General features: G+C 42.9%; 3 protein-coding genes across 4 annotated transcripts in view; 2 read left to right on the forward strand and 1 right to left on the reverse strand.

Annotated features, from left to right (window-relative positions):
• Positions 1 to 1,939: 1,939 nt before the first annotated feature.
• Positions 1,940 to 12,819, forward strand: uap1l1 (UDP-N-acetylglucosamine pyrophosphorylase 1 like 1). The gene is made up of 9 exons (XM_079179513.1): positions 1,940 to 2,359; positions 3,621 to 3,825; positions 4,781 to 4,956; positions 5,096 to 5,268; positions 8,011 to 8,204; positions 11,018 to 11,158; positions 11,287 to 11,472; positions 12,099 to 12,165; positions 12,412 to 12,819. The coding sequence occupies exons 1-9, from the start codon at positions 2,080 to 2,082 to the stop codon at positions 12,496 to 12,498; spliced, it is 1,509 nt and encodes a 502-aa protein (XP_079035639.1). The 5' UTR covers positions 1,940 to 2,079; the 3' UTR covers positions 12,499 to 12,819.
• Positions 12,820 to 13,822: 1,003 nt separating this feature from the next.
• On the forward strand, positions 13,823 to 16,368 carry zdhhc12b (zDHHC palmitoyltransferase 12b; the record flags this gene model as incomplete). The annotated part of the gene is made up of 5 exons (XM_079179042.1): positions 13,823 to 13,919; positions 14,129 to 14,268; positions 14,887 to 14,979; positions 15,788 to 15,957; positions 16,053 to 16,368. The coding sequence occupies 5 exons, from the start codon at positions 13,823 to 13,825 to the stop codon at positions 16,366 to 16,368; spliced, it is 816 nt and encodes a 271-aa protein (XP_079035168.1).
• Positions 16,369 to 16,852: 484 nt separating this feature from the next.
• pkn3 (protein kinase N3) overlaps positions 16,853 to 27,262 on the reverse strand; it is a 28,684-nt gene continuing 18,274 nt past the window's right edge. The window contains exons 11-22 of one of the 2 annotated variants that reach the window (XM_079179006.1): positions 26,481 to 26,640; positions 24,610 to 24,688; positions 24,352 to 24,398; positions 24,143 to 24,209; positions 23,925 to 24,016; positions 22,371 to 22,547; positions 22,211 to 22,273; positions 22,039 to 22,115; positions 21,621 to 21,763; positions 19,267 to 19,374; positions 19,062 to 19,142; positions 16,853 to 18,345 (exon numbers count right to left, since the gene is read on the reverse strand). In XM_079179006.1, the coding sequence (XP_079035132.1) occupies positions 18,145 to 18,345; positions 19,062 to 19,142; positions 19,267 to 19,374; positions 21,621 to 21,763; positions 22,039 to 22,115; positions 22,211 to 22,273; positions 22,371 to 22,547; positions 23,925 to 24,016; positions 24,143 to 24,209; positions 24,352 to 24,398; positions 24,610 to 24,688; positions 26,481 to 26,640 (1,295 nt within the window). In that variant the 3' untranslated portion in view covers positions 16,853 to 18,144. Of the gene's footprint in view, positions 18,346 to 19,061; positions 19,143 to 19,266; positions 19,375 to 21,620; positions 21,764 to 22,038; positions 22,116 to 22,210; positions 22,274 to 22,370; positions 22,548 to 23,924; positions 24,017 to 24,142; positions 24,213 to 24,351; positions 24,399 to 24,609; positions 24,689 to 26,480; positions 26,641 to 27,262 lie in introns of both variants that reach the window. The other variant, XM_079179005.1, reaches the window with a different exon arrangement.

The raw sequence follows: 27,262 nt of genomic DNA on the forward strand, positions 1-27,262 counted from the left end.
TCCGTAAGCTTCTCAGAGGCCTCTCTGGGAAACGCCTCCATTCCTCTTTCATACCTTATCATTAGCTGGATCTCTGAGTATCTCACCTGTTTGTTGGCTAAAGACATTTTGCATTCTATATGATGTCAATAGATAGACCTTGAAGTCCCATGGCAGGACTGATGGCTGTGAGCCATCGAGTCCTGTGAGTGCCTTGTGTGCCTCTCTTACGTAAATGCACTAAATCACTGTAAAAGGTGGAGTCTGTGGAACGTTGAATGCACTTTAAGGTACTCTGCTTTAATTACTGTTTGGTTTTTTTAAATATTATTTATGTATGTATTTTAACAAAAAAATGAGTCATGACTGAATGTGTGATCGATTGGTTGTGCTGACTATGATATCCAGGTGCCTTTTTGATTTTAGAGTAATCTGTGTTCAAAAATGAAACGATCATATGAATAAATGGTGTAAATATTTAGCCTACGTTTTGTGAAATTATTAAAGCTCAACACATTACATTTTTTGTCAGCATTTATTTTTTGGATATTTACTTTTATTTCATTATAGACTTTAAAATTATGCATTTCTAGCTGATCCAACGAGTTTAAAAAAAAAAGACTATTTAACTTAAGTAGGAGGTTTTTCTCACACAAACATTCAACGTCAACACATCTGGAGATACGTGGTTTTGTAAAGTGGAGTAAAAAGTACAACATGTGTTATGTAAATAAATTTAATCAGAGCTTTATGTGCTAATTAGCGGAGTTGTGAGTTACAGGTTATGAAGGTTTAAAACTCCAGACGGGGCGCTCTAGCACTCGCCTGTACAAAGGAATGAGAAAACTGTAACTCTGAAGGACACGCTTGGGCAACTATACACTGATATCAAATCTTGGAGTAAACTGCCAGCTGAGAACAGTACGTACCACAGCTTGAGATAGCAAAACGTAGACTACACACTTTGGAGCCTGTTAGGCTAGGCTTTCACAACATACACACACACTGAAGACGCATCGAAGGAGGCTCCCGGACGAGAGCCAGTGTGAGCGGATATGCTCAGTGCTCCAACCAGGCCGTCGCTCTGCTAAAATCGATCCCGCCTGCACCTTGACTTTGACCAATGGCTCCTCTAAGGAGAACCTACAAAACTTACCGCGCTACCGTGTCCAAGCGCCTTTTCACGTTGCTCTCACTCGGAGAGGAACTGTTAGGACCGTGCACGTTTAACTGCTCGGCTAATATCTCTGTGATAAATAAAACTATTGCTTGAATCTAAGTAAACGCCTCAAACTCAATTCGTTAAGTTGCTTTTAGCGACAAATGTACCTCTGAGATGTAGTGGAGTAAAAAGTACAACATGTACCTCTGAGATGTAGTGGAGTAAAAGTAGAAAGTAGCATACAATTGAAATACTCAAGTAAAGTACAAGTATCTTTAATTTACTCACTTGATTACATGTAATTACGTTACATTCCACCACAGCTGAAAGGAATTGGAGTAACTTGTAGTCTATCACAGCATGTAAATATAGTAAATCTATGTTTTTAATGTAAATAGGTACTGCTGTTATGGTGGATGTGGCAGAAGGGTTCACATTGACTTCTCTTTGGCTCCAGACATCTTTGGTTCCTGTCTACAGTACATGTTCTGTGCTGTCGGGTCTCTGTGGAACCGTAGTACGGTAGACAACGAACTATGAGCTTGTTTTCATCAGGACGGACAAATAACGTCGGTCTCTAAGCCGCCGCTGGGAGACCAGCAGGGACCGTCTGCAAAGTGTCCCTTCACACGGCAGTGTGAACTACAGGTTCTACTACACTACTACGTTTGGAACATGAAAGTCTGCATGCTTCTGTGCAGCAGTCAGCTGATGGGGGGCTGAGTCAGCACACATCTGGTCTCGTGGCTCGCTGCTGATTGAGAGGAAGTCTGTTTTCAGAAAGCAGCACAGAGACGCTGTTCATCGGACCTCAGCAGGCTGCATCCCGTTCTGTCTGACTCCCACCACACGATCCTTTGTCTGGGACCGAGAGCTGCACTCACTTCCTACTGACGGAGTGTCCTACTTCACGGTGTGTTTTCTAACCGGGAGACAACATGCTTTCCTTGGAGCAAGTGAAGCAGAGCTTAGAGAGCGCGGGACAGTCTCACATCCTGCAGTTCTGGCCCGAGCTGTGTGAGGGGGAGAGACAAGCGTTCCTCCAGGAGTTGTCCCAGCTGGATCTAACGGGACTGGAGGATCACTGTGAAGGGGCTGCGAGGGCTGCGGCCTCCCCGTCCGCCAGCCTGGATCAACACATAGAGCCGGTCCCCCCGGAGTCCATCGGCAGCGTGAGGAAGAGTGACAAAGAGTCTCTCGCAGTGTGGGAAAATGAAGGTGAACGTTTTAGAAGGCTTACGGTAACTGTGAGGAATAAGTCAGAGAAGAGGAAGTAGGGGTCAGGCTGCTGAATAACAACATGGAGTTGTGTTTTCTGTCAGAGATGTTTCGACTTTAGGTGTGATCGCCACTGTTCATATAGCTGCAGCAGTATCTCCATCAGTCACTGACTGCTCTGCTCCAGAGGAACAGTTCCACTCAAATACTGTTCTTACACTTTGAGCTAAAGGAGAGTATTACTCCACCAAGGTTTTTACATTTTATACCTTACTACATTTTAGAGGAAATACTGTATAAATATATATATATATATTACTGCCCTACACCTTTACTCAACATCTTTATTGAGCAGTTATTTTTCAGAATAAGATTTTACATTAAACATGATTAGTGTATGAAATGCAATCCATGCATTGTTAAGGAGTAAAGCAGTTGTCCCCAATCTAATTAAAAGGCAGTGTCTGGAATCTGGTTTCAGATGTTCCAGTAGTTCCAGCACAGAGTCAGGAACTTAAAGCTGTTAACTTGCTCCACCTCAGCTCCATTGATTGACAGGGGTGTGCGTATTCACCTCCTTTTTTCTCAGATCAACAATCAGCTGCTTGGTTCTACTGACGTTGAGCAGCAGGTTATTCTCTGAGCTCCACTCTGAAGGTTGTTGATGTCCTCTCTATATGAAGTCTCATTGTTGTTCGTAATCCGGCCGATGATGCCAGCATCTCCCACTAGATGTAAAGATCTCAAGAAATGTCTCCAAAGTGTTGGCACAGTGGCTGCAAAATGCACCACAGCTGACAGGTACATCCAAATGCAATCCAATCAACATTAATACAATAAATTCAGCTAAACACTGTTTATTACCATCTGCGACAGAATCTGCACACTCACAAAACTTAACAGGGCTGGCATTGGTCTGTTTAATGTTTAAAACGGTGGTCGCAACTTAACAAGAAGAAAAAATATTTCTGCTCCACCATTTTTTTTCTTGACTTTTCTTAAATCATTGCTTTTGCTTGTGAAATACTAGAGAGATGAACCTCTTCATAACTCTATAAACCATTACAATAAACAATCTGAGAAGGTTTAGCTGCTCATGGCTCATACTGTCACTGATACTCTACTGAAGCTTTAACACAGCAATACGCCAGCTTGGAACGTTTTTTTTCACTTATACAATCTGACAAAAGGTGTAGTGCGCTATTTATGCCAGTTGTAAAGTTTAAAGACCTTGCTGCTCATGTTACCTCTATTTTGACAGGGCTTTTGAAAATCTCAGAGAACGGAGTTGGAGTCCTGCTCTTGGCCGGCGGTCAGGGGACCCGTCTTGGTGTTCAGTATCCAAAAGGGATGTATGATGTTGGGCTACCAAGCGGCAAAACCTTGTATCAAATCCAGGCAGAGCGCATTCACAAAATCCAGGAGCTGGCCGACAGAAAGTATGACTCAAAATGCAGCGTTCCATGGTAAGATCACATGATGGATCCTCCTCCACTTCTCTGATCGTGTGTAGGTTTATGCTGACACAATAAGAACAACATGAAAACGTTTGCTGCTCAATCTGCCCTACAAAGCCAAAATGCAGTACATATTTTATCAAAAAGACCCGAACTTGAGTTGTTGACATTTGATGAAACATACCAAATTGAATATGGCATAGACCTGTATCATTTCAAAGGAAACTTCTAAAAATGAAACCAAATAGTTAAAACTTGAGCGTTTAAGTCTGTTTATGAGGGAACAGAAATTGCCATCTCTGCTTACAATTCTAATGGGATTCCCGGTTTGGGGTGGTTTAGCTATTTTTACATCATATATTCAAGTGTGATACATGGTAAATAAATCATTTATATTGGTTTTGAGGTAATTAGTAAAAAAGGCTAGATGGAAAGCTGAAGGAACACAGGTTTCACTCTCTTATTTATCCAGTCAGCCTGTAAACTTCAAACCATTTTATTTCAACATGCGCTTGTTTTCTAGTTGCTGCGCTCTGCCTTGGTACAGAAAAGCTGTATGTTCATCAGCTTGTTGCTGGGCAGGAAACATACTGTGTGTTTTTAGATGTTTTTACTGAAAACAGCTGCCTGCTGCTGGTAACAAGGTTGATGAGAGCAGTGAGAGTGAACCGAAAAAGAACATTTGCGTCCCCAAACAATGAGCTGATGGTTTAAAGCTTTGTGGAGACGGGAACTGTATAGTATTTGTGAGCTGGTTACTACGAGTAACACCTTTCACACACTTAGTCCTCTGTTGTCAGTACAGAAATATTGATTATAGCCGCTTTAAATAATGTTATGTGATTTTAAAAAAATGTGGCAGTTTTGGCTCTATGATTGAGCTTGGATACATTTTCAGATAAATAATGTGACCAGGATGATCAAGAGTAAACATTTAAACCTCTTGTCTATTGCAACTCTTCAGGTACATAATGACCAGTGAGTTCACTCTGGCTCCCACTGAGAAGTTCTTCAAGGAGAACAACTACTTTGGTCTGGAGCCGTCAAACATTGTAATGTTTGAGCAAAGGATGATCCCAGCAGTGACCTTTGACGGAAAGGTCATCCTGCAGGGAAAAGGGAAGATAGCCATGGCCCCAGGTAGGTGCACATCAGTTCCTACTGAAGGTCCAGACAAATATCAGTGAGGTCCCGTTGGTTTCAGCTAATGCCACCGATGTGTGTTGAGGATAGTTTGAGGTAATGCGCCATGTTCCAAAACCTCTCCACTCTCTGACAGATGGTAATGGTGGTCTGTACCAGGCGCTGGTGGACAACAAGGTGCTGGAGGACATGAAGAAGAGGGGAGTGGAGTACCTGCATGTGTACTGTGTAGACAACATCCTGGTAAAAATGGCCGACCCTGTGTTTATTGGGTTCTGTGTGAGCAAAGGGGCTGACTGCGGAGCCAAGGTAGAGTAATATCATACAGTAGCTTTAAAAGAGTCCATTAAATGAATAGCTCAATATTTTGGGAACATGTTTATGTACTTTCTCGCTGAGAGCTAGATGAAAATATTGATGTCATGTCTGTGCACTAAATATGAAGCTGGAGCAGGGAGGCATCCTTTTTACATTTCTGTTTGTGTTCAGATTCAAACCAAATGTGCTAATCGGAGAGCTTTAGCAGTGCTGGTAGATGTGTTTTTGAACTTTGGACAGAGCCAGGCTAGCTGTTTCCCCCTGCTTCAAGTCTTAGGTAAGCTAAGCTAAGTCAACCATGTTCTGGTTGCAGCACTGTACTAAACACACAGACATGAGAATCATATCAATCTTCTCACCTCACTCTAGCAAAGGAATATAAATATGTTATATGTAAATATAAATGTGTTGTTTCCTTTAAACAGAAAAGCAGCATGCCTGTGATGTGTATAAAGGAAGCTGTAAATGTCTTGGTAACAGTTTGGTTACCAGTGGAAAAAGAGAAGATGAAGAGAACCGTAATGTCAGCCAGCTGGCATCTTAGACTGGTTCTACAGATGTGGATCTCCTCTGGTGGGGAAGGAACCAAAGCTAGTGCGGAATGTGGTGCGGTATTAACTTAATATAGTTGCGGTGCTTTGTTATTGGACTTCATGGATTGGCCGTAACAAACACCATGTTCAAGCATAGGGTGATTCATAAGTGTACTTGATGCCACACACCTTCAGCCAAAGATCAGTGATCAAGTTTGTGGTCCTATCATCAGATCTGCGGCCATATGTCTTAGACACTCGGGCAAAGAGAGGAGCATAGTGAGGGTGAACTGGAAACATCTGGCTGAGGCCTCTGTCTGCAAGGTCTTTAACTCCGACCTCCGAAAGGATTTCCATTGTATAGGCAGCTGCCAGGAGTTGTGGTCAGAAGTTCAGGGCTGCCTGTCTGGCATGCAACCTAAGAACCCGCTGGTGGACACCAGTGGCGAAGGAGGCCATCGAGCTAAAGAAGGAGGCCTTTCAGGCTTTGCTTGGCTGAACAGCAGTCCGGTACTAGGAGGCCGGAATGGCTTTGCCTTTGGTGGTGTGGTCAGAGTTCGGGTAGACTATAGAGAATTACTTTCAGTTCACCTCAATGAAGTATGGATTGGAACTGTTGACCCTGACTCGGGATATTGTTGAGCGTAAAAAGAGCACTTTCAGGAACTCTTGAACCCAACCAACATATTGTCTGTGGGGGAGGCAGAGTCTGGAGCAGAGGGAGAAATCTCACCAATATAATAAAGTAATTAAGAAGCTCTGGATGAAATCTGCCCTGAGATACTGAAGGGTCTGTATGTGATGGGCTGTCTTGGAAATCAAAGCTTTCAATTTCCCCGTCTATCTTCGTTCAAAACCCTCATGTATAGTCATGAGCTTTAGGTATTGACTGAAAAACACAAGCAGCTAAAAAGCGTCTGAACTGAGTTTCCTGAGGGGGGCTGGCCTTACCCTTAGATTAGAGGTTAATAGAATGTTTGTTGTCAGAGGAGGCAGGCCATAGAGGCAGAGGTTGCTCCTCCTCTATTTTTAATCAATATATAAAAGAGAAATTGGTTGAAATAAACCATTACCAAATGGGAGTTAAAATATTTTCCTCTCTTCTTTAAAAAAAAATAAGTCATTTTTGAAATTCTGATTAAAATGCTTTAACTGCCACACCTTCACACCTGGACGTGCAAGGAAGTGGTGTTGGGGGGCAGAGGAGGACAGACTCCTGCTGTCCTCCCTTAGGACGGGACCTATCTATTATTATATATATATTCTATCTATTTAATCTAATCCTTTTTTTACGATAATCTGTGATTGACATGAAACACATGAAATGACGTTCCGTCCGGGACTGGATCCAGGTATGGGCGACGGACTGTGGGTTTAAAAGACCGTAAGGGTGAGGGAATAGAAAAATGATCCCAGCCTATCATACTGGGTGGGATGGTAAATAGGGTTTGGAGTCAGGTAAAGGGTTTAGTTTGAGGTTGTGGTAGAGAGGGAGGGGTGTGCTTGTGATTAAGCACTGTGAAGATGTGTGGTCAGGGTAATTGAGACTGTAACGTTGCTGGGTTTGCCTGAATTGTCTTGCAAATGTACATTAGCCAGAAGCAGACTAGGTTGTGGAATAGCCTTAACCTAGCTGGGTTAGCTTAGCTTCCATCCCAGATCTCCTCCCTCTCGACTCTGGCTTCAGTAGCGTTTGGTACGGCAGGTCTGTCCCGGTGGTGGTGGGCGGTGATCGTCTCAAGGTCTACTCCCCTCAGATGTATCCAATCCCCACGCTTCCTTCTCCGATGTTGATAAGTGTATTCTGTCATATGCCATTAGTGCTCCAGTAATTAAAAAGAAAAGGCAACAAATTAAGACCAAAATGTTGCAAAATTCATGGGCGCCTTCCTTTGGAGGTTTTCTAGGTACATCCAACTGGTAAGAGACCTCAGGGTAGACCCAGAACAAAATGGAGAGATTATATATATCATCTGGTTTGGGGACGCTTAGGATCCCCAAGGAAGAGCTGGAAAACGGTGCTGGGGCTGGACTACCTTGCTTAGCCTGTTGCCACCGCAACCCCGGATAAGTGGCAGAAAATGGATGGATGGCACACATAAGCCATCTTTTCAAATAATTGTATGTATTTTTGTAAAACGTCACAAGGGTCAAATGAAATCTAATTTCAATCTAGCCTCTCATCTCTGTCATGTGTCAGGTGGTGGAGAAGGCGTACCCTACTGAGCCAGTGGGCGTGGTTTGCAGGGTGCGAGGCGTCTCCCAGGTAGTGGAGTACAGTGAGATCCAACCAGAGACAGCTGAGCTGCGAGGACCTGAAGGGGAGTTGGTGTACAGTGCTGGAAACATCTGCAATCACTTTTTTACCAGGGCTTTCCTGCAGGATGTAGCAGGGTAAGAGCCTTTACTGTCCTATGTGTTGGTAGGGTCCCCCTGACAGCACAGTATGGGAGTCACAGTAAGTGAACTCAGCAGAGAAAAAGAGATCGCCAGGTGTGCCCTGGGAAAATGTCCAATTTCCCTTAATCGGTCCAAAAAAACATGAATTAGTTGCTGCAAATAATTTGCCATTGTTGAGTGTCTGAGCTGCAATATAGTGACTGGCTAAGTAATAAATACTCTTCCATGGCAGTGGGTGGCAGTAGGTAGCGCAATAATGACCGTGTTAATTTAAGACGGTAGAATGAAATGATGCGTGGGAGACGAACAGCGATGGAGAAATATTTGAAAAAGGAAAAATGCAGACTCTGACCTGGGCCCTGGACAACATTCTAGCCCAGATGAAAAGCCTCGTATAAGTGGTGGTCAAAAGAAAGAAAAAACAGTGAGCTGTATGAACACAAAACAAACAGATTTTACTGTGATTTAACTGCAATAAACCGACAAAAAGCAACGCCGAAATAACTACCTACTGATGCTGATTTGTAAAAAGTGTGAATTCATGTTTTGTTAGTTCTCGCCGCAAGACGACAAGCAAATCACTTAAAATGCTTGTTTTCTTAATGGAGCTTGTATCGATCGGTGCTATTCTAAGCTAGCTAGACTGCTCTGTGTTAGTACTTCTGGACCTCAGTTCTGCATTCGACACTGTAGACCATAACATCTTGATTAAGAGGCTACGTGATTGGGTTGGCATATCTGGCATAGCGTTAGACCTGTTTACATCTTACCTCGCTGACAGAAGTTTTAATGTCTCTGTGGGTGATTTTGTGTCTGTTACCTCTCCACTGTCCTGTGGTGTACCACAGGGCTCGGTTCTGGGGCCTCTGTTATTTTCCCTGTATTTGTTACCTTTGGGACCGATTCTAAAAAGTTATAATGTTGCCTATCATATATATGCAGATGATATCCAACTCCATCTGTCATTCAAACCCAGTGAGGCTTTCGCATTAACTAGGCTCCTGGAGTGTGTAAATGCTATCAGAGACTGGACGGCAGAAAACTGCTTACAACTTAACGACACCAAGACGAAGGTTCTAGTTATTGCACCGGATGAGTTTGTCCCTACGATCAAGCAGAACATTGGTCAACTCTCCTCTGCTGCCCATTGCAACCTGCGCAATCTAGGGGTTATTTGTGATCGATCCATGTTGTTTGACCCCAATGTTAAGCAGCTGTCCAGATCCTGTTTCTTCCACCTAAGAAATATCAGTAAACTGAGATCTGTAGTATCAACAGCTGAACTAGAGATGATCATACACACCTTTATCTCGTCACGCATCACTACTGTAACACACTTTTCTCATTACTCAGTGTAGCTGCTCTTAACTGTTTGCAGGTCATCCAAAACGTATTTAGGACACACTTTAAAATTCTCATTCTCATTTACAGAGCACTACACGGTCAGGCTCCTACATATGTGGCTGAACTACTTCACCCTTATTCACCCGCCCGCGCTCTCAGGTCAAACGTTAGGTTATCCGTCCGACCCACGCACTCGCCGTAAGACCCGTGGTGACCGTGCTTTTGAGGCAGTAGCACCAAGGTTGTGGAATGCTCTGCCTCCACCTCTACGTTTGGCTGATTCCGTGAACTCATTCAAAAACCGCCGCGAGGTCCCTATTGAAACTGTAGGAATTATTAGGGCCCGAGCACCGACTTAGTCGGAGCGGAGGACCTATTGTTATTCTAATGTCGCAAAAAAGAGGTTCTTGGGATACTGGAAAACTTTTGAAATTTGGAACACAAGCCAGAATTTGCGAAAATTGCAGTCTGATTGGGGTGTCCAGCTGCGTGCGGTATGAAATATTGGCTCGATAGCGCCCCCTATTGAGTAGCCCCAACATTGGGTTTCACCTAGCTGTATGAAATTTGGTGAGTTGTATTTTGTATGAATTTTATATTTGTTTTCATGCCGATCGTAACATTTTATTTCGTCGTGTTTATCCGCCACACCTTGAAGGCCGGTCCGTGAAAATATTGTCTTACATCAAACCGGTCCATGGCGCAAAAAAGGTTGGGGACCTCTGCTCTAAACAACGTCATCTAGACGTAAATACGGCAGCGTCTTTTCGTTGCACTGCGTTTGGTGTGAACGCACCTTAAGTACGAGTTAAATAGTATTGAGAGAGGGACTAACATTTTGTTGCTTTTGGTTTTTCATGGGATTTGTGGACAGTAAAAAAATATCCATATCCTTTAATAAGGGCCGCTGTCCCAGCTTTTATTTTGAAATAGCACCTCACTTCTAGTTCCAACTGAGCCACTGACTCAGTTTGAGTTGCGCTCAGGGGATTCAGACAGCCATAGGTGAGAGCCACCAGCTATGCTATAAATGTTGACTTAATAATATGCTAGTTTATTAAGTGCTTACTTTATTGACTTCCGTACAGAAATTCGTTATCAAGGGGGAATATACAAAATGTAGTCAAGTAGATTACTCAATTCAGCCAGAGGGTGTGACATTGTCCATTCACATACTGGTAACACCACTGTTATGTTAATTCAACTTTTACAGCTGGCCTGACTGACATACATGTTTGGTGTATATTCATGGTCCCCAGCAGATGATTCTTAAATATGTTGATGACTCCCTGGCCTACCCTGTTGCACTATCCTCAGAGTTTGCACTTATTAACACGTCCTTAATAATATACAAAAAAAGTATGTGGGACCCCAGAGGATAAACCCTATATATAATATTCCTTTGCATGTTGTTACACGCTGTAACAATGCTTTTGATTTCCTTCTATTTTTTCATCTTACAGGGCATATAAAGGCCAACTGAAACAGCATGTTGCCTTCAAGAAAGTGCCCTTTGTGGACACATGTGGCAATCAAGTCAAACCCACCAAACCAAATGGCATTAAGTTGGAGAAATTTGTTTTTGATGTTTTTCCATTCTCAAGGTATTGTTGATTATTATATTGTGTATTCAGCTATTGACATCTGTTGTTTTACTCTACATAAAATTACATGAAGTCATACAACAGTGTCTCTACAGCTAATTACAATATGCACTATCTGTCTTTGGAAGGAACTTTGTTGCATTTGAGGTTGTGAGGGAGGATGAATTTTCTCCGCTGAAAAATGCAGACGGAGCAGCCACAGACAGCCCAACCACAGCCAGAAACTCTTTGCTGGCTCAACACTGCCGCTGGGCAACAGCCGCAAAAGCCACGCTGTTAGATGAACGAGGGAACACCTTTCCTTCTACAGCCAGGTCAGAGGACAATGTTCCTGTAAACACTCTGCACTGACAGATACGGTCAGAACTTGAACCCATACCCTGTTTTTTATGGCAGGCATTTGAACCTAGCAGTAAAAGCACAGGTAGAACCAACAACATCAATGATGGCAAGATGTCTACTGTGAGAAAGCAGCCTGCCAGCACCTCTAAAGCTCACAACATGTTGTATCGTATTTTGTTTAATCCACATGTAAAAATGGCAAGTTGTGTTTTATGGGGAGCTATGTGCTAAAAAAAATGATGGCAGGATGCAGAGACGTCCTTGAGTCTGGAAATAGTTCCAGCATGCCCAAAACAGTTTATCTGTTTCTCCCTGCCTCCAGTCTTTATGCTAAGCTAAGCGCAACATCACATAAACATTCTACACACTGTAGCTTTAACTGAGGTGAAAAAAATGCAATTAACATTTTACTTTACATATGTATGTATGTATATATATATGTGTGTGTGTGTGTGTGTGTGTGTGTGTGTGTGTGTGTGTGTGTGTGTGTGTGTGTGTGTGTGTGTGTGTGTGTGTGTGTGTGTGTGTGTTGTATTGAGAAAGACTGAAAAAAAATCTGAGTCCATCCCTAAAATCTGAAATATAAATGATCCCACAGTGTATCAGCAGGGGACAACCCTCCAGCTCAATGTGAGATTTCCCCACTGGTCTCCTACTTTGGTGAGGTGAGTACATGAAAGTGCCCACATATCCATATATAAACATGAAGGATATTAGAACAAGTTGAGTTAGTGGGTTACAGTGTTAAGCTGCTGAAACATATAAAGCAGTTACAGGTTGTTCTTTGAATACATTTTTGTTCCATTTTCTCAGCTTTAAAATGAATTGTGGCCACTGAATACACTGCCTTTATCTTCAGTGTTTTGATCTAATTACAGCGGTGTAATTTACCTCCTTCTCACTTCTGCCAGGGGCTGGAGCAGCTGCTCAAAGGGAGGACACTGCCAACTCCTCTCATTCTGGATGAAAAACAGGCCAAAGAGCTGCAGGCTCAGTAACACTTCTCTGATTCATAGAGTTGTGTGTGACAGGAGCAGAGATATCAAACACTGGAGCGCAGGATGGAGGAACCCTGAATGGATGTGTTTGGAAGTATCAGCCCAAGAATGCACAATTGTTTCGATACATATTTGAACTGTATGTGAAGATAATCATTTCAAACTGTTATGCATGTCATGTTATTCTCTCTTTGTTGAGGAAGAGCTACAACTCATGTGATGTGATCATTTGAAAACAATCAAGACCAATAAGGGATTAGCAATGTGTTTTTGGAATTCATTTAAAATTTTGTTTTGTTTTACCAAAAATATGATGAAAATACCTCACCCCGTGTCCTTGTAGTAAATGAATTCTACTCGACTACCTTTGAGCTTTAGAGATTGTTTCAGGATAAGTATAAGAATATTTTAGGAGAAATGTGAAGTTAACTGTGTGTTGATTGATTTGATTTGTTTTTAGGAATATTTCCTTCAGAATTGTATCATACTGATTCCAGTAAGTCATGGAAAACTTCAGCAGCTTCCACAGAAAAGCTCCTCTTTGGAGCTGTGAACTACACACAGCTTGTCATGTTTTGATCAATTTAACACATTTTATTTTTAATAATAGGAAAAGTCACAGATAACATAAAGAAAGATTGACGTAAAAAAGTAAATGGTGCTTATTCAGCATGACTTCAAATATGTGGGTATAAAGATTGTTCCCACAAGACGATAAATATAATATCAGGATAAAAGAACTTGCATATTTATGACCAGTCAAATGAAACCATTCAAACCTGAAATCTGAAGGCCCACCACTGCGATGCACACAATATAAAATACTAATACTACGTTTAGATTTGGTGAACATGAACCGCGTGATTACATACGTGAGGTCACCAAAACAAATAATGAGACGCAGCAGGTTGAGCGTCTTAGGGCAGTCCTCGCGCTCATTCTCCCTCCCGGCCACTCCATACTAGACTGTCTCGTGACCGACGCTGGCCAATCACCGCTAAGACTGCACACGGACGACAACAACAAACAAATTAGACCAAAGCTGAAATTCAAATATTATGTTTTTCGACCTATATTTAATTCAGTGTTTGACTGAGTCACGCGGAACCAATAACGTGCACGCCGCTGTTTAGTGCCGTCGGTCGCAAAACATTGGTTACTGGCCGGTGACAGTACCGTTAGCTGTTAACGCTAGCCTCCACACAGGACGCTCGAGGTCTCAGCAACGTCGGTTAATGTGCGGAACCCTTTTATCTTTCCGCTAACGCGAGCAGCGCAGTGGTCCGTCTGAAGACAGCGATGGACGCTCTAACATGCTAGCACCATGTTCAAAAATGTGTTTGGCTCTGGGTTCCTGGTTAGAACAGCTCATGTGATTTTGACATGGGTCATAACGTTAATACTCTTCCTACATGATACAGGTAAACTCATTACAGCACTACGTTATATTATTATTATTATATGTAGCTGTAGGCTTCAAATACTATGTAATATGTGGAATGATACGCTAATTCTTGATGTATAATGGCATTGTCATATATACTGATGTTACCTGAGGAGCTGCTATTCAGGTTGGCATTTAGGTCCCACCTAAACGTAGTGTGCGTGCGTGTGTGTGTGTGTGTGGCAGAGCTGAGGCAGCAGGAGGAGACGGGCCAGCTCGTGCAGCCGGTGTTCTTCGTGCTGCTGGTGCTGCTGTCGGTGTTGCTCTATTTCGCTGTTTCTCTGATGGACCCAGGCTTCATCCTGTCTGATGACAGTGATCTACAGGTGAGTGCTGCTGCTGCTCGTCAAGAGGGTTTTGCACCAAAGAGTCAAAGAAGCAGCGGTGATGGTTGGACTGGGACTAGGAGCCACCTCTAACAGGTGTGAAGGTGTTGCTGATTAAAAAGGCTGATAACGGGACACATGTATTGAGGAATAATGGTGTGTCTATGTAAGTATACAAATAAATAAATGAATATATACATATTGCAATCATTTTCACCTTCAGCGGTTGGCTCCCTGAGCTGAGGAGCAGTCCTTGATCTGGGCTGACAGTATGATCTCTGACTGCTTCCTCATGCCTTTGCACATGTATTGTGTTGCAGTGCAGGTGTTGCATACATTTGATGCATCCCTGTTTTACAGTCAGTACATCTGCATGCCTGGGAAGGGATCTGTGGACCATTCCATACACCATTTCTGATAATCAACTTGAGATAAAGACCCATGAGTACATCAGACCTGTGGGATACACAATCTAACTCTGATTGTGGGGTGTTATTGTTTTCATGTTTGTGGGGATGTAAATGACAAATGAGCACACACAGAAGGTTGTGATGAATGCTTGGACTGAAAATGGGCCGTGGCTTCTCTCACCAGTTTGTCTTGTGTGTGTTGTGCCAGTTCATGCTGGGAGTGACGGAGGAGCAGCAGGACATGATCCCCCCCACCACCAAGTCCCTGCGACAGCGCCGCTGTGGCCACTGTCTGCTGCAGGTAGCCTCCACACACACACACACACACACACACAGCAGCACGCTGCCGTGGGCTCACACGACTGAACACCATGAGAATGAATACGGAGAGATTTATGAGGCAGAAAGAGTGTTAAATTGTGTTGGCACATAAAAAAGAAGCCCTTTCTTACTTTAGTCTTGTTGTATTGGAGAGTAAAGGTTCAGTCTCGATTGACGAAACAGTCATTTGTCAAAAGAAAACATTCAACTCAAGGGCCACGTATTTGCCTTTTCTGGGGCTTTCAACTGCATCTCACATAGAGCGGACAGCAAGTATGGAACTTCAATCATGTGTTTGCAGTAATAACAAAAGTTACAAGAGTTGTAGTAGAGTGCCTTGAGTTAAGTGGTTTCTGAGCCTGAGGGAGGGAGGGATGGATGGATGGGTTGATTGGTTGGTTGATTGGTTGATTTTCTGTAGACATGGTGTTGTAATTTGTCATCTCTCTGTGGTACCAGTGCAGCTCTCAGGCTGAAATGTGACACTCAAAGTGCTACAAGTACGTAAGATCCCTCCGTGGTATAGAATAACAGATGGGTTGCCGAGCAGAACAGTTCTATGTCACACACTTGTACTACCTCCAGTGAACACAGATCCTCATATGACCCAGCAGGTCACTCACTGTGTTCATGGACACAGAGATGAGATCTCTGTAGCTCTAAACAGAACACTAGCTAGTTCAAAACAACAGGGTTCAACTTTACGCTTTCAGTCCACATAGCATGTTGTTTTTTTATTTTAAAAAAATATGTATGTTTCATCTAAATACAACGACCTTTGTTCCAAGCAGCAGCCAATGAGATCAAAGCACTGCCAGACGTGTCAGCACTGTGTCCGGCGGTACGACCACCACTGCCCCTGGATCGAGAACTGTGTTGGCGAGAGGAACCACCGCTGGTTTGTGCTTTACCTGGCCGTCCAGCTGCTGGTGCTGCTGTGGGGGCTGCACATTGCCTGGTGAGTACAACACTGTCACCAACCCCTGTGCTGGCAGGTGAAAGCTGCAGCTGCAAAGCCTCCACAGATCGCTTCTCTCTTGCTTGTTTCATCAGGACGGGTTTCAGGTACGCACCCAGCTGGCAGCTGTGGCTGCGTACCAACGGCATGCTGCTGACCGTGGTCGTGCTGGTGGCTCTGCTCTCGCTGATCGTGCTGCTCCTGCTCGGCTCCCACCTCTACCTGGTGTCTCTCAACACCACCACCTGGGAGTTCATGTCGCGCCATCGCATCTCCTACCTAAAACACTGCGGCGCTGATGAAAACCCCTTCGACCGGGGCACCTTCAACAACCTGTGGGGTTTCTTCTGCGTATGGGGCACAGTGGTGTGGGAACAGGTGTACTTCAGGGAGGGCAGCGACCAGGTCTAGGGTTACATGACATTCAAAGACTGAAAGGGATTTCACTCAGATGTAACCTCTCTAGTGTTTGGGACACTTGACTGCAAAGTTGAGATGAATTATGCTTTTGTCCAGTTTACCTTTGTAAAGACACTTGTGTTGTTGTCCCACATTTACCATCTTTAACAGCTCTCCTCCCAGTGGCTCATCACTGCAGTGTTGTTGGAGTCCACACTTCCTGTTTTTCACAGAAGTGGCCATCAACAGACGGACCACAGGTTACCAGCACTAAAGCCCTCATTCTAACATTCGTTTACAGCCGTTCAAGGATACGGTAGCATTTCAGGCCCTTCACCGTCTGATGTGAAGGCTGTGATGAAGCTAGTCGTAAAGCCCCGTAGACTCGAGCTTGGTCTTTATGCTCCCACATCCTACCTAACCCTCGCTCCTACGAACTCCACTCAATCATTTCTGTGAGCAATGAACATTGTACACCCGACTGTTAAATACGTTTAATGTTAATTATTGCATAAACATTTGATACAAAGATAAATATCCTGGTTTTAGGTGCATGTGTAGACAATCCAGACGTGTGGTTGCTCTGGTTTCTGTTCACTCACTGCAGTCAGACCCTGATTGACAGGTTAAATGAGCGGTACATTAGTTTTTACTGTAGAAAGCGTCATGCTGTCTGCTGTCCTCATTTCATGTGATTGATTGCTTAAGTGCTGAGTGGTATTTATTGTGCAGAGGTTTCACAGGGTCCATGAGCTTCAACAGCTTCACTCTTAAAACCGTTCGTTGAAGTGAGAGAACGACAAGTTAACATTGTTCATTTTTTTTTCAAACGGTTTTGAAATTTGAAGGTAGCGTTTATGGTGTTTAATCCAACCGTGACGTACCGGAGGCTTTGACTTTCAATGGACAGCATTTCAAGCTATTTTATATCGTACATCATTTTGTAACTTTTGAACCAGAAATGTCTCTAGATTTTTGTATGAATATTTGAATGGAGTACCTGGAAGAGCACCGTGGAGCAGTAGCTCAGCATTAGCAGAGAGTCGAGTGTAACAGCAATAAATGTGTTGAATTCAATGTACAGCTGTAGTGCTGGACAAAATGCAGACCGCCTCCAGTTATATTCATCGTCAGTGAGCGCTCTGGTTTTTATGAATTAACATTTAATTCATGTTGTGTACTTCTGAATTATATGCAATACTGTCATGCAATGTTTTTACTACTTTAAAATGAATATACATCAAAAAATAAATGTTAATGACGAGTTTCCTGGTCATTTAAAGTCCAGCAGATATCAATTTATTCATTAATATTTCCTTCATGTTTACATATAGGCTGGTCTGTTCTATATGAGCATAATCTTCATGATCGTATCCTTTCTGAAATAACAAATACAGTTTTATTGACTGAGCAATCTCTCTGAAGAACAGTATTACATCCCAACAACAGAGGCGGTTAACAACAGATGGATGTCGAATAGTTATAATAAATAAGATACCGTTTGGCCTTCAGAGTCACAAATATTTACAGTTTAGTTCTTAGACCGAGAGGGCTGGAACAATGTCCATTTGTAAAACTATTGCACAGGTGACACATTTCATACAGTGTGAACGGTGCTCGATGAGAGAAAAGTCGGACTGTCGCTCTCCAGCCAGGATCTTTGTAGTGTTTAAACTGGCCACAGGGACAGGGAGTTTCTCAGCTTCTGTTCAGTCAGAAGAGCTTTATGGCAAATAAAAGTGAGTATAAACAGGAGCAGCCTTCCACAGCGAGTGAGAGTCACTTTGGTCAACTCATGAAAGAAAAGTCAAAGTCAGCAAAGATGTCTTGTTGCTCAGCAGTGAGGGTGTAGGCCGTCCGTGGGGGGGTGAGGACCGGCTTGAGACGTGTGAACTCCTCGTCGAAGTTGCTGACGTCCTTCAGCGCTCTGATGACCGGCAGGAAGGGAGGCTTCATGTTTTTGGCCAGGAGAGCGGCCCAGTCCATTCCCTGTCAACAGACAATGAGGAGGAGCAGGAATCACTAAAGACATCACCTTCAATGTGCAGTCAGTGCTGAGAAAGATGCTCAAGTTGGAGTACAATACAAATATATTCAACTGGTTCAAACTGTAGAAACAGCAGCCGTCACTAATGTTATCACTAATGTTCTTTAACAAACTAGATTTCCGCCTTGTGTCTATATGCCTCCGCTAGGCAGATTCCTGTATGTTATACCTTTAAGAGGCGCTGGATTATTTACACAGTATTCTTATATGCTTATTAGTAGCATGATGTCAGCGTTTCATCTTTAAACAGCACAGTTATCATCAATTCCAGTACATGGCAACATCCCTAATGTCAATAAAGTGGGAAAATGTTATTTTTAAGATGAATGTCACATTCCGACTCTTTGTTGAATATTTTGGTGTCACACAGAACTAGAACTACACAACTGATGTTTTCCCTTCATTCTCAGTGGCTACAGGTTTTCAAAAGTGGATTTGCTGCTCTGGGTCCAGTTCAGTGTTACTTAAAATGAGCTGTGACGTGAAACGGTGAATGCTGAAGAACCTGAAAGCATTAGAACTCTACTAGCTCATCAAAAAGGTATGCGATCAATAGTCCGCTTTTGAAGCTGGAGTACAGTAGTTTGTCCTGAGTTGAAGCTCTACAGAATCAAGAGGTGACTGTCAGGCGGTCAGCAGCGCCTGGCCGGATAATGACCTGAAAGAATTTGTGTCTTTTGATCTCCGAGGCGTCTTCCTCGCCTCCTCCCAGTCTCATCTGAGGATTCTTCTGCAGCAGCTAAAACACAGTGAAAGTAATGGAGAGGAGTAAATAAACACACAAGATCAGAGCGAGAGATTTTGTCGAAAAAGATCACGTGAAAACTCCTGAAGAGAATCCAGATCCCTTAATTGAGGCCAACCTTTTGAATGAGGGACACAGACTCAGGAGAAAGGAAGCGAGGGTAGCGCACGTCATCGTTGACGATGCTGTCAAACACCTCTTCCTCATCATCACCTGGGAAAGGAGACTGAGAGAGAAGAGAGCAGCACAAACTGAATAATGTTCTAGAAGATTCTGTTCCTTCGGTGGTTATATTACAGTACAGGGAGATCGACTGAGTTACTGTCTGCTTTTGAGCTGAACATCTGATCAACTTTTGGAAGCTGTCTACAGATCTGGTCTGTCTTTTAAAACAATAAAAACATAAAAACATCTTCCCATATACATCGCTGTCCATACTGACCTCTAAGAGATCCCCTAATGCAAAACCCACAGTTCATTTCTAAAGAAATGTTACACTGACAGAAAGCTTTTGTGGTCTGTATCATGCACGCCTACCAGCAGTGTGGCCCTTCATCAAGGCGGACACAAGATATTTCTGTTTAATCATAATATAAATGTATTAGTCCTACATTTTGACACAGGGACCCTGAACAAGATGGGGCCTCAAGATCAAGTTAAAATGCAGGAGCCACTATAAAGTGTCTAGAATCGATACTTTTATAATAACAATGTGTCAAATGACAATGTGAAAACAATGTGACAATGTGAAAGGTGTCTGTTGTAGTGCTGAACCGACACAGAACGATCTGCTGGTTTAACTGAGTGTAAGATCATTGCTGCTCTGTCGAGACTGTTAATTCACTCTCTCTGCTCTCATTTAGAGAAAAAGCTAGAAAACCACCGTACACAATGACAGAGACACAGGAGGAGAGAGGAGGAGAGAAGAAGAAGAGAAGAGAAGAAAAAAGGATAGGAGAAGGGAAGGAAAAGAGGAGAGGAAAAGAGGAGAAGAGAGGAAAAGAGAGGCAAGGAGAGGAAAAGAGAGGATAGAAGAAGAGAAGATGGTAATCGGACTGTACTTGTATTTCTCTTTTCTAGTCTTCTGAACACTCAAAGCTCTTTAACACTACATGACATCATTCACTAGTGGTTTAACCGATCACGGATCGAGCCGGGATCGGTTCGGTTCACCCCTCACGGTTTGGATCACTTGTGAACCGCGGATCAATCGAGTAAAAAAAATTGTTTTCAAAAAATAAAGCAGTAGTGTGTTCATGTGAACGGAGCGTGTTAGAAGCGTTTAACAGTGAAAGTCATGGTGAGCGGAGGAGCGTCAGAAGCTCCCGGCGTCATTTAAGTAGCAGGTTTGGAAGCATTTCGTCTTCCCTGTAACTTCTAATGACAGATGAGGGCGGTGGACAAAACCGTTACGGTATGTAGGCGTTGTTTAAAGAGAAAGACACACGACAACGGCTGACTGAGACCGCTCACTTCATCACGGTGGAGTGGAGAGTCATGGTCCGGTGCTGTAGACACGCCCCCTCTGTGAGAGTCACACAGACAGGTGCTGTAGACACGCCCCCTCTGTGAGAGTCACACAGACAGGTGCTGTAGACACGCCCCCTCTGTGAGAGTCACACAGACAGGTGCTGTAGACACGCCCCCTCTGTGAGAGTCACACAGACAGGCGCTGTAGACACGCCCCCTCTGTGAGAGTCACACAGACAGGTGCTGTAGACACGCCCCCTCTGTGAGAGTCACAGACACACACCTGGTGCAGGTGCTGACAGAAGCAGCAGAGTGAAGCTAGAACGGCCCAACAGCAACATCCCAGTCACCACAGAAAGGTCGACCCTCTCCCCAGACAATGGAGAGATTCTCATCTTCTTGAAAACATTTTTAAAGTTAACCTTACCTCATGTTGCACTTAAACTTAACAGAGTATTCTTGAATGTTTTATTCATTATTTATTTAATTTGGTTTCAAATTGAACTTCTTTAATGAATAAATGGAAAGCAAAGTTATATTTGACTCCTCCCCTTTTCTTTGCTGATCAAAAAAATGATCCAAACCGTGACTCAGAACCGTGATCTGAACCGAACCGTGAGGTTTGTGATCTGTTGCACCCTATTATTCACCCATTCACATCCATTCACACACATTCATACACCACCGCCCATCAGACTATCCAACATTCGGAGCAATTTTGGGGTTAAGTGTCTTGCTCAAGGACACATCGACATGTGACTAGTGGAGCCGGAGATCGAACCGCCGTACTCCGATTGAAGGACGACCCTGCTCTGCACTTAACCAGAGTCGTCCCAGAGAGAAGAGAAGAGAAGACGGAGAATGTTGGACTTCACGCTGTCATTTTCACTCCATCCACTTTGAGGTGATGGTATGTCAGTGTTTGTGTTCAGTTAATGTGATCTGGGGCTCCCGTGAGCTGCTTTGCATTTGCCTTGTTTGGTTTGTCCCGTACATACTGACCTCCCCCACCAGCATCTCATAGACCAGGACCCCCAGCCCCCACCAGTCCACACTGCGGGTGTAGGTGTTGTCCGTCAACACCTCTGGGGCCAGAAACTCCGGTGTGCCGCAGAACGTTGTGGTGCGATCGCCGTGGCCCATACCTACACACAGCACAGCCTTACTACCGACTCATCACACACTCTCACTCATAGGTTAGCACATAATAACGTCAACATGCTGTTATGACAGAAAACTACTGAGATGAGTTCATGAGTGCCATCAAATGAATAGGTGTTCATGTTCCACGCCTGCACACACTGAATCCTGTCACGAGATGAACACTTCTCTACCAACTTTGCCGTGTGCTGTAGGTAAAGAAAATCACATTTAAGAGTTTGACATTTACTGGAGCTTAAAAATGACAGAATGATCTTACCTTCTTTGCACAAGCCAAAGTCTGCTATCCTGACAAATCCATCTGCATCCATCAGCAGATTATCCAGCTTCAGATCCCTGACAGACGGACACAAAGCAACATGCACCATGCTCCTGACATGCAGCCAGGTATGAAGTAATACTGTTCTGAAAGCAGCCTGAGGAGGACTCACCTGTAAACTATTTGGTTTTGGTGAAGAAACTCCAGGCCGAGCAGCACACAGGACGAATAAAACCTGAAACCAGAGAGAGAGAGAGAGAGAGGGATGAAATAATAGCAACATCCTGTATTTAGGCTGCATGTCATGACTTTACGGAGTGATGTGTGCTAACCGGGTCTGTTCCTCAGTGAAGATGCTGGTGTGAATGTGTGTCATGAGGTCTCCTCCGGGGGAGTAGGCCATCACAAAGCACACGTGGTCTGCAGTCTGGAAGCAGCCGTACAGGTTCACCAGGAAAGGATGCTGGGAGGTGTTGATCACTTCAAAGATCCTCTTTTCACACATGAGGCTGAACACAGACACACATGTAGAGCTATCAGCTGTTCTCTAACTCTACCCAGCATAAATTATGTATTACACCCTTTTTATTCAGGATATCTGTTATCATTAGTTTATGACAAAACACCTTCACTTGTGAAGAGATGTTACTGATGAAGATACTGGCTCTTTGGAACAATTAGGTCATTTTGTATTCTTTAAGGACAAGACAGCAATTTGTTGCAGTTCAGTTTTACGTCATGAAATTAAATTTGCTTTTAATAGTTACCATTAATCACGTTATTCTTTGATGATGTTCGAGTTAACTTACTTTATAGCTTGTGGGTTCAATTCTCAGACAACACAGCTCATCGATGCAAAGCTTTTCAGAAGGACTACAAACACCCCTCGCTTTCACTCAGTCTAGTTCTTGCTGGACAAAGTTGAAGTAGCGCTGACAAAATGTTCCCCGTGATAAATTCACGCTGACAAGTCTCTGTAAATTCATTTTCATACTTTTAGTGACGTGAACTGAAACCAATGGCTGGCTGGAGCATACGGTTAGAAACCAAGGTAACAGCTTAGAACCTAGTATTCAGCAGCACTCCGCATAGGAGCAGAAGGTCCTCCAGTGGCCTCAGCTATCTGTGGTAACACCATGGTAACAGATGCTGCATGGCTAACCTGCTCCAGAACAGGTCAATAGAAGCATGTTGCTGTTCCAAGCTTGGATAGCGGGATAGTTTACCACACAAATACTACATTATAGCAGCAGGGTTTCAGCTACATACATCATACATAGCTGAAAGTGTTCACACTTGTATTCCTCACTGCAGCTCATAACACCAGGTGACTTTATGATGATAATTAGAAATGAAAAGTATATAAACTGCTGTCATCAACAGAATCTACACACTGAAAGGTGTCTCCCGTGACCGTAAATGCAACATTTCAGTCAGATAGACCTCGTCAGGCTACTTCCCTCCTCCCTCCTCTCCGCTTTGCTGCACAAACAGTCTGACATAACTCTGAACTTTTTACGATCATTTGTTCAGGAAATAAAAAAGAAACAATACTCACTCTATACTACTGAGAATGTTGAAAATAACGCATTTAATAAGACATATTTAAAAATACCCACCATTACTGATTTCATATCATGTCAAGTACTTCATTCATGGTTCCGATGACATGACTTGTAATTAACAGCTCACATGATGATGAGTTAACACACACACACACAGTTGATGCCAGGTACCCAGGACCACTGGGAAGCCAGGTAACCCAAGGAGAGCCCCACTAAGATGAACTTGCACTGTGATTCAGGCCCCTGGTGCGGTCACATACTTAAACACGAGCAGTGGAGAGAAGCATGGACTCTATAATTATGTCTCCAGGGATTGCTTACCTGTCAACTTCATCACGTGTTACGATGTCTCCTTTCTTCAGGGCTTTGATGGCGTACAGTTTGTCTGACTTCTTATTCTCTGCTAGCAGCACCTTTGATCAGTTACAGGGTACCAGAGAAATGTTGGACGGTATGACGATTATTATCATCATATCACTAGTACTTGGGAGCTTTTTCTGATCCAGACATTTGTACAACACGTTAGAGGAGATGCCTACCTTACCGAAGTGACCTCTCCCCAGAACTGAAATGCAGTTGAAGTCTTCCATCTGAAGTCCTTCACTCCTGCTGCATGACAGAGCAAAAGTGAACACGTTTTGCAACTGAAGAATTCCTGACTGAGTTCTCTGTACTCATCGCATGAATGAAAGTACTAATAAATGTAAATTCTTTGTGACAGGAACTTTTCCTACTGCGTATGACTTACTGTGGAGGAGGACGAATTGAGGGATGTCGCTTGTTCTCACCAGGACACTGGTTTCACAGACAATAGAGATTAACTGACACATTTGATTCACTCAAACAAGAACACATGAAACAACAGAAACATTAGGGCTGGAACGAAACCACTGCCTAGATCATGACCTCAATCTTATATTATACAAAGCCATTCAGCCCTTGTTCTGCTGGTACTAATCTTTGTAGGACTCTTCTCGCTGTTCAGCCGACTTACTTACTTACTTACCGGTGGAGAGTCTTTAGTGCTCTTTCTTGTGCGATGTGGAGATCTGCCGGGTTGTTCTTCATTCAAATTAAAATTTTCTCTGAAAACAAGAGGAAGAGCTACTTCACTATTGTGGTTGTGCTGGCGTTAGTATTGTTGACTACCTTCAGCGATGTACCTTGATTTTCTAAACTTCTTTGAGCAAGGTTACCGTCTCAAAACCGCTTATACGTTGCCGAAATATAAAATTGATGTATGCCTACTTACCAAACCAAAACAAGTACTAAATAACACATTAAAAGCATTTTTAATTCTATTTTATCTTATTTTTTATTATTCTATTTCTTCAAATTCAATATCTGCTCTGTTATTTTGTTGAACTGTATATATTGTGCTTTTCCATACGTAATATTTTACTCTATAAAATGCTGCTGCTACATACTAGTTTCCCCCTAGGGATGAATAAAGTTTATATCTATCTATCTACTAAAATCCTTTGTTTCTTTGCATTGTTAGGCTTTCTTCCTGCAGCTGGCACCTCCTAAAACATCATGTGGAATACTCCTCATATTTTTCACTCAGAGAACCGTTATGTTATAAATGAATTATGTTATAACCGCTTTCAGATTTTTGTTTCAATGCTTTCATGTTGTGTACAGTCTAAACGTGATAGGGTTTTTCTATGTCACTCATTTTATCTTCATACATAAAGAGATTTGTATTTTAACCAATTCATGGAAAACTTGCATTTAAAAAGGATTTAAGATGTACAGTCAGCAGGACGGTGTATGTGGGACTCAGTGGCAGGCCGTGTATTTTATACCTGGGCCTTCAGTGCTGTCCGACTACAGTTGAACCACCTCCTAATAACCTCATTATGACGCCACAGCTACGGTTATTAATTGTTTCTAGGGGTGTAACAATACACGTATTCGTATTAAACCATTCGGTACGAGGCTTACGACCGAACAATACGTTTGAATAATACTAGTGCATTTGGAAAACGCAGAAGCTTAAATTGTAGGAAATATAATGTTTTCGGTGGACTGCGCACAACCTGGCAACTGGCACGTCAAAGAATACGCCCAACATGTCAAACTAAAGATCTGATTGGTTGAACACTATGACAATCAACAATATCGTCCCCATATACTTTAATCTGCAAAGGGTATCCAGCAGGTGAAATCTGATTGGATAAAAGCTCTCCTTAAAACAAGCTGCACTGGAAGCAGAGCAACTGAGGAACACAGTAGCTGTGCAATGAGAAAATAAGATAATGGGAAAAAGAAAGTAGTGTATTTATGAAAACGTATTAAATTATAAAATAGCTATAACTTTGTGATTCTGTTTAGGCCAGCAGAGAAGGCTTTGCAGGCCTTGACGGCCCACTACTGGGACTGAGTCTAAATAAAGTACAGTGTGTGTGTTGATGGTGATGAAGGAACATGTCACCAGAGCAACAGTGAGGCTCATTGATGTGTTTCAATGGAGCTCTAGAAGACAGAGGAAGAAGAGACATCCACACACTCTGCTTGTTAGCAGATACACTCGCTGTTGGTTTGGGTCTGCTCATTAGATTTTGGTGACAATTAAAAATATAGAATATCACTGCGGTTATCCTTAAATCATGCTCATTTTTATAACCTCACATATTCTTATCATACAACCACTGTATCTTACTTCTCATAACTCTGAATGCAGGTCAGTGATAATGTGGCTATCAGCCCTCCATTCTCTCTGTTCTCAGATATCATGAGTGGTGGAGAAATAGCCTCAAGCCCCCGTGGAAAGCTAAGCAAAGAAGTTAATAGCTCTCTTTTGTAACAGCTCTTTCATAGATGTGACAAAGAGATGTTTTTGGGTCACGGTATCTAGACACCACAGAACCTTACCGTGCTGGAGAAGTGCTGGAGGACGGGGGGGCAGTGTTAGGGATTGCTAATGGAGGGCTCATGGGCTCCATGGAGCTGCAGGGAGGCAGGATGCTCATCATCAAACGGCCCCATGTCGCAAAGTTCATGTTCATCTGGGCAGCACGCAAGAAGTCCTTCCCTGTGAGGAGAAATGGGGACAAAAGAGATCCAATCAGAAGACTTTAATATGCAAGTAGTGAGAAAAGAAAAACTATGATAGAAAATCTGTGTGATTCACCTATGTATGTTTTAATTAGTTTATTTCTATAACACATATCGTACAAAAAAAATAATATAAAAAAAGGACCATCCATTCATAAAATGTGATTCAAAGTACTTAAAATGGTAATTAAACAGAGCGTAATATGATTGTAAGATAAGCAATGTAAATACATTATGAAAACTCAATCACAGAGAAACGGTTTTAACCTGCATTTGAAAATGGCTACCACAGAAGGCTGTTTAGTAATTGCTTTGATACGGCTGGTAAAAGTGAGATTCTATTAGAACACAAAGATCTATGGCTTAGTCTTTGGGTTTTTAGAGACCGAGATTGGAGTCATTTATCAATAATAGTTATCTTCTCTTTGTTGCCGTACACAATAACCTCTGTTTTGTCCTTATTTTGTTGCAGAAGCTTTTGGCTCACCCGATTATTTATCTGCTCTAAACAATGATGCACTGGGCTGAAGTCGCCAGGTAGGCCAGATATATCAAAGTATCATCTGCATAACTATGATAATCAATGTTGTTGTTCTGTC

Source organism: Pholis gunnellus (assembly GCF_910591455.1).
Source record: "Pholis gunnellus genome assembly, chromosome: 18".
Lineage (NCBI taxonomy): Eukaryota > Metazoa > Chordata > Actinopteri > Perciformes > Pholidae > Pholis > Pholis gunnellus.